This window comes from Orussus abietinus, unplaced genomic scaffold, assembly GCF_000612105.2.
Source record: "Orussus abietinus isolate OABI.00-Male unplaced genomic scaffold, Oabi_2.0 scaffold52, whole genome shotgun sequence".
Lineage (NCBI taxonomy): Eukaryota > Metazoa > Arthropoda > Insecta > Hymenoptera > Orussidae > Orussus > Orussus abietinus.
In genome coordinates this window covers 396,391-410,244 of record NW_019394235.1, presented here as the reverse complement: position 1 = coordinate 410,244, position 13,854 = coordinate 396,391, and the positions used below count along the sequence as shown (strand labels likewise).

Here is a 13,854-nt window from a genome sequence, read left to right as displayed (position 1 = left end):
GAACATGTGTAANGGGGGGGTTCATTTCACTTTTATTCGTCCGATTATCTGATTCATAATCATGAATGGAATTTGCGTAGGAATTGATCGTTGATATCTCTGTAATTTTTATTAACTCTAAATCTCTAAAACTCTAAACTCTAATTTTTATTCCAATTTTGTCCACTTAGGGATATCTATCGTCCCCGTAAAGCTGTTGAATATTGCATCTTTCGACGATTGTTCTCATGTTGGAACATTATTTCGAATGATAGGTACATATGTATATACATGCGCACGTGCATGCGTGCAACATGTGGCTGCTGACTCCGAGATAAGACGGGACTTTAAGAGAGGATAAAAGTTATTTTCCACGTCTGGAGAAAAGTCGCAAACAATATTGAATCGTTATCATTACGTAAAAATTGATAATGTCCACACGATTGCACTCGTGCAAACCAAATGGGTTAGACAGCAGTAATCATTCGTTGCTGCTTCACCTGTTTTCTCTCGGTTGTATACCTACTCTTCGTATTTGTTCTCCGTGCAAACAATTTCAACGAAAATGTCAGCAACGTTAGGTTCACAGGATACTATTTCTGGTTTGCTCGATATCACGACTCCCCTAAATAGTGCCTTCAAGGGGATTTATATGCGGTAAGTTGCTAATTCTTAGTTCCTAACCCGAAATGAGAATGTTGCAAAAAATCTGAGTTTTATAGTGATGGAAATGTTAATATCGTGATATTGCGTTAATTACTTACTTTCGTTCTGTTCTTCAATTGTAGTCATTTACAAAATAGCTTGCTTACGGACGTCAATTAAAGTGGAACTATTGAAAATAGTTATCTGTAATTATAAGTAATTGGATTGAAAATAAATCGTTTTGTCACAACCTTACAGGAGTTATGCTTTCGTTACGTTGAAAGATCGACTGCCTGGAATCTTAACTAAAGTGATCGATATTTTAAGTCGAGATAAAGAGGAAATAGGCAGCAAATACGGGAAGGTAATTTTTACGAATTAGAAGAACATGTGTAAGACATTTTATTACTAGAGCATAATTGAGAAAACTACTCGTATCAGCAAATTCACAAAATAATTCCTGAATTCAATTTTGCATGAATAAGGTACCATGACCCTGAAAAATTGATAAAAAGAGTATACTACATTAGCTTATTAATTGCAATTTTTCCTAATATTAATGGTTTTTCTAATAATCTGTTTGTTTTTTTACACAATGAACCATATCACAATGAGCAAATTATGAAATTTTAACAGGAATCGCTGGAGGAATTGAAAGATGTTATAGAACGTATTAATAAATTGAAAAATGAAATCGTCACAAATAAACCACTGAAGCCATTAACTCCTGTTCCCGATGATGCCAAAGATGATTCTAAAATATGGAATAACTATCTTGAAGAAACCGCCAAAAGAGAGGGGCAGGTTCCTATTTGGCTTCAAGTGATCTGGCTGTATAGCGAGGGTTACATGTATCGTAGGCTTGCACAGGATTTCGCCCTCACGTAAGATGCTTGTTAATATTGTATAGTCATTAATTGAAATGCTTNGATATTTAAAGGGGATCTGAATTACCGGAAACTCTTAGCCGATATTAATTTTGCATATACTACAAGCTTTATACAAGCCTTGCAAGGTTTTTTACCGACTAATATTTTGAGCTTGAGAACTATTAAATCAAACGGTTGCGTTGGATTACAACCTGGTAAAGGAGAATTACTAGCAGAAGAGGATGAAGACTGGATGATATCAGGTAGGTACGGACTTATCCAAGCCACTATTGATACAGGGTGTCCGTGCACAACATGAACTTGAATTGATAACTTGGAAACTTTATAAAAATCATATAGGAAGAAATAGTTCTTATATAACTACCTTCTACTGATTCAATTTTATAACATTTCGACATCACGTTCGCCTTCACGTAACATCTACAAGTTCTCTTCTCATATTTAACGCATAAATAATTATACCATGACAAACTATTGATGTGTCTGTAGACCACTATTTTGTATGGATTTATTTAAATAAAATATGCACACTTATGCCTTCGTTTCACTTCCATAAATTTCATTTTAGTTCTATACATTTTTGTACACTTATTCGGTATACCTTATATCAAATAATGCAAAGTGATATTCCAAACGAAAAACTGAATTTCACTTTTGCCCGCTTCTCCCCTATGTCACTTTCTTCGAGATACCTAGTTATCGCTGATTACATCCTTACAGTGATTACGCTAATACTTGTAGTTTACAATCGACATTTACTTTTCACCGTTTCACATGCCGTTGTGCATCGTTAATTAATGTGTTTGAGCTACTTGTGATAATTTCTGTTAATGGACTTAGAAAAAACTGACTGTTTAGAGAAACTATTATCAAATCTCGTGACTAATGGAATCTATGTGATACTTTTTCCGTTTGTGTTGTACGAAACCGGCAATAAGAGTGATTAACGAGAACGTTTATATTTGAGAAAAGCAATGACTAAAATGTCTTATCTTTTACGTACTGTAAAGTGGGATTATGACCAATATATCATTGAAGTATGGCCTCCGAATTAAGTACCTTTCTCCCTACTTTCGTTTGCAAAGGATCCGTTAACTATACGTAGGATGATATTTCTAGTCCGTTTGAAAGTCTTGAGAACGTAAAAGGGCATAGCGCCCTTAACATTTACGTTGTGACTTTGAATATCGTCCTTAGAGGCAGAAAGAGAGAGGGAGAGAAATTGTACGTGTGAATTTAACAAAATATATAATTACTCTACCTGACCGTAGAGTGACATGAATTATGGATTTGAGAATATTGTGTACTAAATGTCCAATATTAAAATATAATCATGAAATAATATATGTGATATCTAACAACTATCAGATGACATTCCTGTATCATCGTCAGCGTTAAAGTACTCCCTACTGACGAAATTCCTCTTAAATAACTTATTCCTAAATAAAAGTATAATATAATTCATAATACTTCTTAGAATGTGGCTCCCGAAATAAGTGAAGAAAGTACAACACTTCTCGATAATCTATGTTTAATAAAAAGGGCCCAGAACGGTATACCCTATCAACGCATTACAATAAAGTTTCAAATAGATTTGATTGAATTTAAACCGAATCTTCGGTCTACAATACCCTTAAACACGCAACAGATATATAGACGAAGTTAAAGTCGAAATCACATACTCTGATGTACCACCTTTTAAATATTGATTAAAGATCTTGATCTTTAGAAACTGTTTTGGCTAATCATTGAAGTCCACAATTTTTTTTATCGAGTAACGAACAGGATTTAACCACTTGTTTTCTAGCATTCAGTTACATTCGTACCAAACGCCACGCCGAGTACGTTAATTCATAGGAAAAATTATAAATCATGGGATTAATATTATATAGTGATATTGCCTGATCTTTAACACGTTGAATGTCGTGGGTGGTCACCGGTAAACGACAACCGCATTACAATAGTTTGACCGTCACATTTTGGTATACAACGTGTTAAAGACGTGTAAATAAATTGAATTCACTCGCTGGTGTGTTTCAATTTTGCATCACGCTTCGTAGGTCAGATATTAAATTATAAAGATTTCTCCGATGCTACTATACGCAAGTAGTTATGCACCCAAGAAATTGCACACGTGTAAAACCTAATGCACGGACTGTGTTGTCGTAGTAACTGTTTTAAATCTTCTTTAAAGTAAAACTTCTGACTACAGTTAAAAAAAATCTCATTTAACATGAGTTTGATACCAGGTTCTCCACCGCTATCTATGGGCATGGATGCCATCGACTGATCTCTTTCACTCTCGTATTTTTCCGTATATTGTACATATTATACTTTACTTTTATGGACCAATATAACAAACTCAGATTTTCATACTACTTCGACTAATGCACAATCGCAAATATAAACATTAGTCATTGAAATCATCAATTCACGTAACTGGTGAACGTTTTATTAAAAGAATAATCGACAAAAGTAAAGTTGCTAGCGGCAATAGAGTACATATCAACTACTATAATGCAACCTTACATACTCAGCTGAAAACCTAAGTAACCAGTACAATGCAATCAGGTTGAACAAGAGAGCCTTAATGATTTTGATGCGAATAAAGATGTACATTTCTTAAATTCTTTTTTACAGGAAGAGTCATTTTGGACTCAACCTTACGACTATCCACAAATGAAAATTCACGATCCTGTATTATATGCAAAACTCTCAGAAGCAACTCTAGTGATATTTAAAGGGGATCTGAATTACCGAAAACTCTTAGCCGATATTAATTTTGCATACACTACAAACTTTGTACAAGCTTTGCAAGGTTTTTCTCCTACTAACATTTTGAGCTTGAGAACTATTAAATCAAACGGTTGCGTTGGATTACAACCTGGTAAAGCAGAATCACTAACAGAAATGGATGAAGAATAATTTCTTTCCATATTAAATGGAAATAGTGAATAGTAGTCCTTCTGAATAAATTCACTTAAACTTGCCTATGAAGTAACATTTAAAAGTATTGTTTCATTTCCCTGAATTAATTGAATTCATTTAGTACAACGTATATTAAGTACATTGTAAATACGTGTTTTAAATTGTTGCACAATTGCCATTACCCTTCGGTTTCTCACATTAGAACCTTCAATAATTGTACATTCATCGAAATAAGAAAGCTCGACGCTATTTTGATTCCGGTCCAGGCTAAATCCAAACTTTTTTTTAGAAAGTCCAAATTTTTACTGTGTCAGGATAATTCCTAGCAGCTCACGAGACATGTGTCAACGTTTCAGACAATTCGGTCCAATACTCTTTAAAAAAAAGTGTCTTACTCGATTCGATTGATTTCAGGGGGGTTTCATTTCACTTTTATTCGTCCAATTAACCGATTCATAATCATGAATGGAATTTGCGTAGGAGTTGATCGTTGATATCTCTCTGTAATTTTTATTAAATGCTAATTTTTATTCCAATTTTATCCATTTAGGGATATCTATCGTCCCCGTAAAGCTGCTGAATATTGCATCTTTCGGCGATTGCTCGATGTTGGAACATTATTTCGAATGATAGGACGTACCAGAGAGCTCATCTCTGGACGCACATCGTGCACACGTGCATGTGCGCAACACGTGTCTGCTGACTCGGAGATAAGACGGGACTTTCAGAAAGGATAAAAATTATTTTCTACGTTTGGAGAAAAGTCGCAAACAGTACTGAATCGTTATCATTACGTAAAAATAGACAATGTCCACACGACTGCATACGTGCGAACCAAATGTTAGACCAAACGGTTAACAGCCATAATCTTTCGTTGGTGTTTCACTTGTTTTCTGTCGGTTGTGTACCTGCTGTTCGTATTTGGTCTCTTTGCAAACAATTTCGACGAAAATGTCAGAAAAGTTAAGTTCACACGATAATATTTTTGGTTTGCTCGATATCACGACACCCCTAAATACTGCCTTCAAGGGGATTTATATGCGGTAAGTTGTTAATTCTTAGTTCCTAACCTCAAATCAGAACGTTGCTAAAAATCTTAGTTTTATTGTGATGGAAATGTTAATATCGTGACATTGCGTTAATTACTTACTTTCGGTCTGTTCTTCAACTGTAGTCATTTAAAAGATAGTTTGCTTACTGACGATAATTAAGGTGGAACTATTGAAAATAGGTATCTATCACTATTAGTAATTCGATTGAAAATAAATCGTTTTGTTTCAACCTTACAGGAGTTTTGCTTTCATTACGTTGAAAGATCGATTGCCTGTAATCTTAACTAAAGTGATTGACATTTTAAGTCGAGATAAAGAAGAAATAGGCACCAAATACGGGAAGGTAATTTTTACAAATTAAAAGTACGTGCGTAAGATATTATTACTAGAGCATAATTGAGAAAACTACTCGTATCAGTAAATTTACAAAATAATTCCTGAATTCCATTTTGCATTAATAAGGTACCAAATCCTGAAAAAATGGTAAAAAGAATATGCTATAATAGCTTTTTAAATGCATTTTTTCCTGATATTAATGGTTTTTCTAAGAATCTGTCTCATTTTTACACAATGTACCATATCATAATGGGCATATTATGAAATTTTAACAGGAATCGCTAGAGGAATTGAAAGATGTTATAGGATGTATTAGTAAATTGAAAAATGAAATCGTCACAAATAAACCACTGAAGCCGTTATCTCCTGTTCCCGATGATGCCCAAGATGATTCTAAAATATGGAATGACTATCTTGAAGAAACTACCAAAAGAGAGGGGCAGCTTCCTACTTGGTTTCAAGTGATCTGGCTCTATAGCGAGGGTTACATGTATCGCAGGCTTGCTCAGGATATCGCCCTCACGTAAGATGCTTATTAATGTTGTATAGTCATTAATTGAAATGCCTAAAATATAAATATATATTATGATCAAAAAGTCGACATGTACATAGTAGATGTAAAACCGAAGTAATACATTCTAGGAGAACATTACAATGTCATGATTATTTTGCAAAACTAAAACAAAATGAGTTTTGGCATGCGAAGAATAACATTCATTTTGTAAGTGTATACCTTGTGGACCTTTTCAATAGAAATGAAAACATTTCAACAGCAGAACGAAAACATGAATTTATTAAGTTACTTAAATTGAGTTTGTGGGCAAATCGGTAAGTGTCTATTTTTCTCGTAAATCCATTATACAGTTCAGTGTTACATGACCTTAATTTCAATTTGCAGATGTGATTTATGTTTAAATGTTGGGACTCCTTCCAACCAAGGTGGAAATCCAATTGAATTGTTAGAATCTTTTGAAAGTGATATCCTTGTAAATGATTCGATGTTTGTGTGGGATCTTCTAAATAAAAATAAGACAGCAGACATTGTAATTGTTGATATAGTTCTAGACAATGCAGGATATGAACTTTTCGTGGATTTCTGCTTGGCGATCTTTTTAATAGCTCAAAACCTCGCTCAAAAAATACGGTTGTATGTTAAACGTATTCCATGGTATGTGAGCGATACCACTATTAATGATTTCCATTGGATTATTGAGAAAATGAAGGCGTCTTCCAATAACGAACTCAAAACGTTAGGGGAAATTGCTTCGAGTCATTTAAAAAGTCATGTATGGACCATTGAAGTAAGTTTATAAACATTATAACTAATGTAAAATTTTAACTATAATGCCACCTTACATACTCAGCTGAAAACCTAAGTAACCAGTACAATGCAATCAGGTTGAACAAGAGAGCCTTAATGATTTTGATGCGAATAAAGATGTACATTTCTTAAATTCTTTTTTACAGGAAGAGTCATTTTGGACTCAACCTTACGACTATCCACAAATGAAAATTCACGATCCTGTATTATATGCAAAACTCTCAGAAGCAACTCTAGTGATATTTAAAGGTGATCTGAATTACCGAAAACTCTTAGCCGATATTAATTTTGCATACACTACAAACTTTGTACAAGCTTTGCAAGGTTTTTCTCCTACTAACATTTTGAGCTTGAGAACTATTAAATCAAACGGTTGCGTTGGATTACAACCTGGTAAAGCAGAATCACTAACAGAAATGGATGAAAACTGGATGATAACTGGTAGGTACGGTCTTATTCAAGCCACTGTCGATACAGGGTGTCCGTGTGCAAAATAAACGAAAATTGATAACTTGGGAACTTTATAAGAGTCATATACGAAATGGTTCTTATAAAACCACCTTCTACGGATTCAATTTTATAACATTTCGATATCACCTTTACCTTCACTTAACATCTACAAGCTCTCTACTCATATGTAACGCAAATATAAATGTCATGACAAACTATTAACGTGTCTGTCCACCATAATTTTTTATGGATTCATTTAAATAAAATATGCACAACAATGCTTTCGTTTCACTTCCATGACTTTTCATATTGTTTGTAATTAATGTACAAATACTCAACAAGAGATATTTAAAAATGGTTTGATTGGAATTTATTTGCTGAACTATTACATGTGCCTTGACGGCAGTGGCATAGAATGCTTCAACAGCCGTAGCATAATGCTATCTGGAATAATATTTATTTTATTATTACACTTAGCCATAATACAAGTTATTTAATTACATTAACTAATGTGGTAATGATAGTAAGTAACTATTATTCGTAAATGTACGATGTTCCCTGTTCTATAAATTTTTGTACACTTATTCGCTATACCTTATATCAAATAATGCAAAGTGATATTCCAATTGAAAAACTGAATTTTATTTTTCCCCGTTTCTCCCCTATGTCACTTTCTTCGAGATACCTAGTTATCGCTGATTACATCCTNTGGAATAATATTTATTTTATTATTACACTTAGCCATAATACAAGTTATTTAATTACATTAACTAATGTGGTAATGATAGTAAGTAACTATTATTCGTAAATATATGATGTTCTCTGTTCTATAAACTTTTGTACACTTATTCGCTATAACTTATATCAAATAATGCAAAGTGATATTCCAATCGAAAATCTGAATTTCACTTCTCCCCGTTTCTCCCCTATGTCACTTTCTTCGAGATACCTACTTACCGCTGATTAAATCCTTACAGTGATTACGCTAATACATGTAGTTTACAATTGATATTTACTTTTGCCGTTTCACATGCCTTTGTACATCGTTAATTAATGTGTTTGAGCTACTTGTGATAATTTCTATTAATGGATCTAGAAAAAAATGACTGTTCAGAAAAACTATTATCAAATCTCGTGACTGATGGTATCTATGCGATACTTCTTGCGTTTGTGTCGTACCAAACCGTCAGTAAGATTGATTAACGAGAACGTTTATATTTGAGGAAAGCAATGGCTAAATGTCTAATCTTTTACGTACTGTACAATGGGTTTATGACCAATATATCATTGAAGTATGGTCTCAGAATTAAGTATCTTTCTCGCTACTATCGTTTCCAAAGAATCCGTTAACTATACGTAGGATGATATTTCTAGCCCGTTTGAAAGTCTTGAGACCGCATAACGCCCTTAACGTTTACGTTCTGACTTTGAATATCGTCGTTAGAGACAGAAAGAGAGAGGGAGAGAGAGAAAGTACGTGTGAATTTAACAAAATATATAATTATCTCTATCTGACCGTAGGGTGACATCAATTATGGATTTGAGGGTATTGTACACTAAAAGTCCAATCTTCAAATATAACCATCAGATGATATATTTCCGGTATCATCGTCAGCGTTAAAGTACTCCCTACTGACGAAATCCCTCTTAACTAACTTATTCCTAAAAAATTAGGATAATATAAATTATAATACTTCTTAGAATGTGGCGCTCAAAATAAGTGAAGAAGGTACAACACTTCACGATAATCTATGTTTAATGAAAAAGACCCAGAATGTTTTGCCGTATTAACGCATTACAATCAAATTTCAAACAGATTTGATTGAATTTAAATCGAATCTTCAGTCTACAATACCCTTAAACACGCAACAGGTATATAGACGAAGTTAAAGTCGGAATGACGTACTCTGATGTACCACATTTTAAATATTGTTTGAAGATTTTAATCTTTCGAAACTGTTTTGGCTAATCATTGGAGGCCACGATTTTTTTTATCGGTAACGAACAGGATTTAACCACTTGTTTTCTAGCATTCAGTTACATTCGTACCAAACGCCACGCCGAGTACGTTAATTCATAGGAAAAATTATAAATCATGGGATTAATATTATATAATGATATTGCCTGATCTTTAACACGTTGAATGTCGTGGGTGGTCACCGGTAAACGACAACCATTTTGGTATACAACGTGTTAAAGACGTGTAAATAAATTGAATTCACTCGCTGGTGTGTTTCAATTTTGCATCACGCTTCGTAGGTCAGATATTAAATTATAAAGATTTCTCCGATGCTACTATACGCAAGTAGTTATGCACCCAAGAAATTGCACGCGTGTAAAACCTAATGCACGGACTGTGTTGTCGTAGTAACTGTTTTAAATCTTCTTTAAAGTAAAACTTCTGACTACAGTTAAAAAAAATCTCATTTAACATGAGTTTGATACCAGGTTCTCCACCGCTATCTATGGGCATGGATGCCATCGACTGATCTCTTTCACTCTCGTATTTTTCCGTATATTTTACATATTATACTTTACTTTTATGGACCAATATAACAAACTCAGATTTTCATACTACTTCGACTAATGCACAATCGCAAATAAAAACATTAGTCATTGAAATCATCAATTCACGTAACTGGTGAACGTTTTATTAAAAGAATAATCGACAAAAATAAAGTTGCTAGCGGCAATAGAGTACATATCAACTTATTAAAAGACTTCATGAGCGTGAACATGAATATTAAATCATTAGCAAATTTAAAGCCACATCCTAAATAGAAATTCTAGAAAAATATATTAATTTGTTCTTAGTAATTACAAATAAAAGTGGAATAATTTCTTTCCATACTAAATGAAAATAGTGAATAGTAGTCCTTCTGAATAAATCCACTTCAACTTGCCTATGAAGTAACATTTAAAAGTATTGTTTCATTTTCCTGAATTAAATGAATTCATGTAGGCCAACATATATGAAGTACATTGTAAATATTTAAATGAACGAAAACACCAAACTAGTAGTAGGTTTGCATTTATTTCAAGCAATAGAACTTTGTTTAAAATAGTAATGCCTTTATCGTAACTATTATATTTCCTAGTATTATACCCAATGAACGAAGATGTTACAGAAAAATGAACTATACTCTACTGCCAACTAGTGAATTGTATTTTTCAATAAAATGAATAAAAATGATTCTTATGAACCCAATATATTCTGCTATTGATTTAATAACAAAAAAGCTCTTCCTCTATGACTATAAAACCAATCTAGGCGACGTATATTAAGAAACTATGGAAGAAGATCAATCTCACTTATTCTCACTGTTCTTTCTCTACACTGATGTACAAGCATACTAAGTTTTCATTCGCTCTCTAATTTTTTCATCTCGCATCCACACTACATACGAACATATCTGACACGTTATTCATCGTTGTTAAATAACAAATAGTGAAAACACTCGTTATACCAAAGTTTCTTAATACGTTGCAGTGTACAAGTTATTTGGTCTGAGTGCGTAAATATACCGACGCTTGCAACTAAAGGACATGCATAAACCGTAATCCCACTTTTGCGCTAATATTGAATGCTTATCCTTTACACGCCTAAATGAGGGGAAAATGCGTTACTTCGTAAACGCTGCAAATACCGCCCAAAGAACAGGATTTGCATTCGGTTTTGCTGCTTCTGCTTCAAAATCAAGGTCCAAAAGTGTCCGTACTCTTCGCATTGCTACTTCGTAATCATCATCGGATAAAGGTGCAAAAGCATTTTCCAGCACATCGGCAGCATGAGCTAGAATAACTAAGGCCAAAGTCCTCCTGTCCATGCGACCGGCATCGTTAACCCAACGACCTAACACAGCCTCCTGAATCTAAAAAAAATGTTCTATTAAATTACACCGAGTTTAATTAATTCTTTAAATATTAAGATAATTATGCCATACTAAGTGAAAGCGACATATAAGTGTCTCTTCCTAAACAATCATACGAAATCAAATTACTATTGTATCTAATCAATATGGGTACACCCACGCACATCCTAACATCATTTCCTCCTCTACGAAAGCACAGCTTGGGGCCATTAAATCAAATACTACTCCTTGTAAAGAAAAATACTGCAATTTTCAAGGGAATTTTGAGAGAACAATTAATACTTATATTTAATTGTATAAATATAAAAGTCAAACCTTTTTCACAAGGCGAGTTTTAGCAAGGTTGTCGGTAAGCGGATGGGTAGTCATGTCAAACAAAAGAAAGTTCTGCTTTTCCGTGGTCAAAACTCCCTTTTCAACTAGATTTTTTGCTAATCTTTCTCTAACATTCTTTAGTTGATATCGTAATTTCAATGGATTCCATGTTTCTCCTATAACAAGAAAACACATTTTTCAATGTATACTCTATTAAATTAAACTTTACATGTAATATCTATTTTGATGTACTCATACGATAACCAACCACTAAGATATTCGATCCAACTTTGAACAGTCTCTGGAGGATCCGTCTCTTTAAGATGTTTTAGCGCTTCGTCTAAAAGCACATCTCCTGTAGGTGCATTATTCTTAAGAAGCAGTTTTCTCGCCAGAAGACCCCTTTTGCGCATTCCTGCCTTCTCCAACTCTACTCGCCCTCGAAGTCCTAACTCGGCTAAGATACACCCTCGTAACCCAGAACTTATGCAGTCGTTCCAGAACGACGTGTATCCCTGCGAATAAGAAGTACAAGGCTTACATAATAAAAAGTATATTTTTCAAGTATTCTATATTTCCCTAATCTGGTACAATTATTGCCACAAACATAGACATTCTTGTGGTAACATTTTTCCTATTTAATACAATACACCGAATAACAAAACTCCCTTGCGAGCTAAGAGTTACAACTAAAAAGCTGCATGATGCGGTATGATACAAATAGAACCATGTATCACGCTCTGTGATCTGTCTAATATAGTGACCGCTGGTTGTTGGATTTTTAAATGCTCGTCGCTTTCAAAATACCTAGTGACAACTATATATTTTTTATCGGCCAGTCCATCGGCTAATACAGATTCTACAAACCTCTTTATCTTTGAGCCCGAGTAGCAGAACTTCTTCCATAAGTGTCAATCGTGTCTCTTTATCAGAGTCTTCGTCGATTGTAGGGTTCGAATTATAGTCTTTTTGGGAGGAAATATCGGAATCAAACTCGTGGCCAGATAACTTGTCGGAGTTGGCGCCGGCCTGCTCGTTCGAGCCATCCTGTCCCAATCCACTGGCACTGCTGCTGTTAACCACTCTACGCCGCTGTACCAAACCGTCACCCCGATTCATAGTTAGGTCTGCCTGCAGCCGGATCGGAGTCCTACGCGCAAAGGAACGCCACCGTGTCACACCTGGATTATGCGCGCCGTCCAAAAATTAGCGGGCTCGCACCGCGGCATGTATCGGGCGATAAACACGACTCTGTTGACGTTTTCCCAGACACGACATATCTTTCCAAGATGGCCAGAACCCTCCCAGCGATTGGTTTTTTGCTCCTACGAGATCCGCGACTACCTACCTCGATCCACATGCGACTGTCTCTCCTAGTCCGACTGGTTTCTGGTATGACGCACCGCGACAAGCTTCCTCGGTTTACCGAGAGATGGCGCCCTCGGCGCTTCAGACTGACGCTCCACCTAGCGTGTTTCTACCAAACATATTTAACCAATGGAACTAGACACCTCTACGAAAAAATCTAATGCAAGTTTAAGGAATAGAAGATTATCATAAATTATTTACATTGCACAACTACTTACAGAATTTTACAATCCGCTCACACGTTTAAGAATTGCTAAGGTTCCCAGCCTTCCGCTTGTTACGAGAACTCAATACGTGGCAATCCATTATCGTTTCCACGTTTGGTAGCGTCTTGACGATCTCTCGCGTTATCTTCGATAATTCCCGCGCCCACTTGCCTCGAGGGAAAGATTTCGCTTAGTTACGGTTCTCCATTCCATGCAAATTTTAAAGAAAGGAAGAATTAAACTCTTGCATTAACGTAATAGGAGGAAGCAAATACCAGAGGCAAACAATCAGTGGCCGTGTATTTTATCCGAGCCCGTGTGCATTAAACTAACACTATGGCCGACGCAAGTAACAGTCGAGTTAGTCCGTTGTGAGCACACCTGGTGCGGATTCCGCACTTTAAACGCTAGCACGCTTGAAATTCCGCGGTATATGCTATATCCATTTACGGTCCAATAAATGAACTTCGAAAGCAAAAAGGACTATGCGAG

General features: G+C 35.0%; 2 protein-coding genes across 3 annotated transcripts; one reads left to right on the top strand and one right to left on the bottom strand.

Annotated features, from left to right (window-relative positions):
• The first annotated feature begins 410 nt into the window (after positions 1-410).
• On the top strand, positions 411-8,229 carry LOC105703303 (putative protein-glutamate O-methyltransferase). 2 transcript variants are annotated; one of them, XM_023434883.1, is made up of 6 exons: positions 411-636; positions 883-988; positions 6,106-6,353; positions 6,473-6,658; positions 6,729-7,131; positions 7,298-8,229. In XM_023434883.1, exons 1-6 carry the CDS (start codon positions 545-547, stop codon positions 7,646-7,648), a joined length of 1,386 nt encoding a protein of 461 aa, XP_023290651.1. In that variant the 5' UTR covers positions 411-544; the 3' UTR covers positions 7,649-8,229. The 2 variants fall into 2 exon arrangements, with proteins under 2 accessions (XP_023290651.1, XP_023290650.1); XM_023434882.1 differs by lacking the exons at positions 411-636; positions 883-988 and adding exons at positions 5,128-5,485; positions 5,732-5,837.
• A 2,387-nt stretch (positions 8,230-10,616) lies between these two features.
• Positions 10,617-13,155, bottom strand: LOC105694231 (Golgi phosphoprotein 3 homolog sauron). The gene is made up of 4 exons (XM_012414703.2): positions 12,656-13,155; positions 12,057-12,303; positions 11,789-11,964; positions 10,617-11,473 (listed from the first exon to the last, which is right to left on the bottom strand). Exons 1-4 carry the CDS (start codon positions 12,905-12,907, stop codon positions 11,225-11,227), a joined length of 924 nt encoding a protein of 307 aa, XP_012270126.1. The 5' UTR covers positions 12,908-13,155; the 3' UTR covers positions 10,617-11,224.
• Between the last annotated feature and the right edge of the window lie 699 nt (positions 13,156-13,854).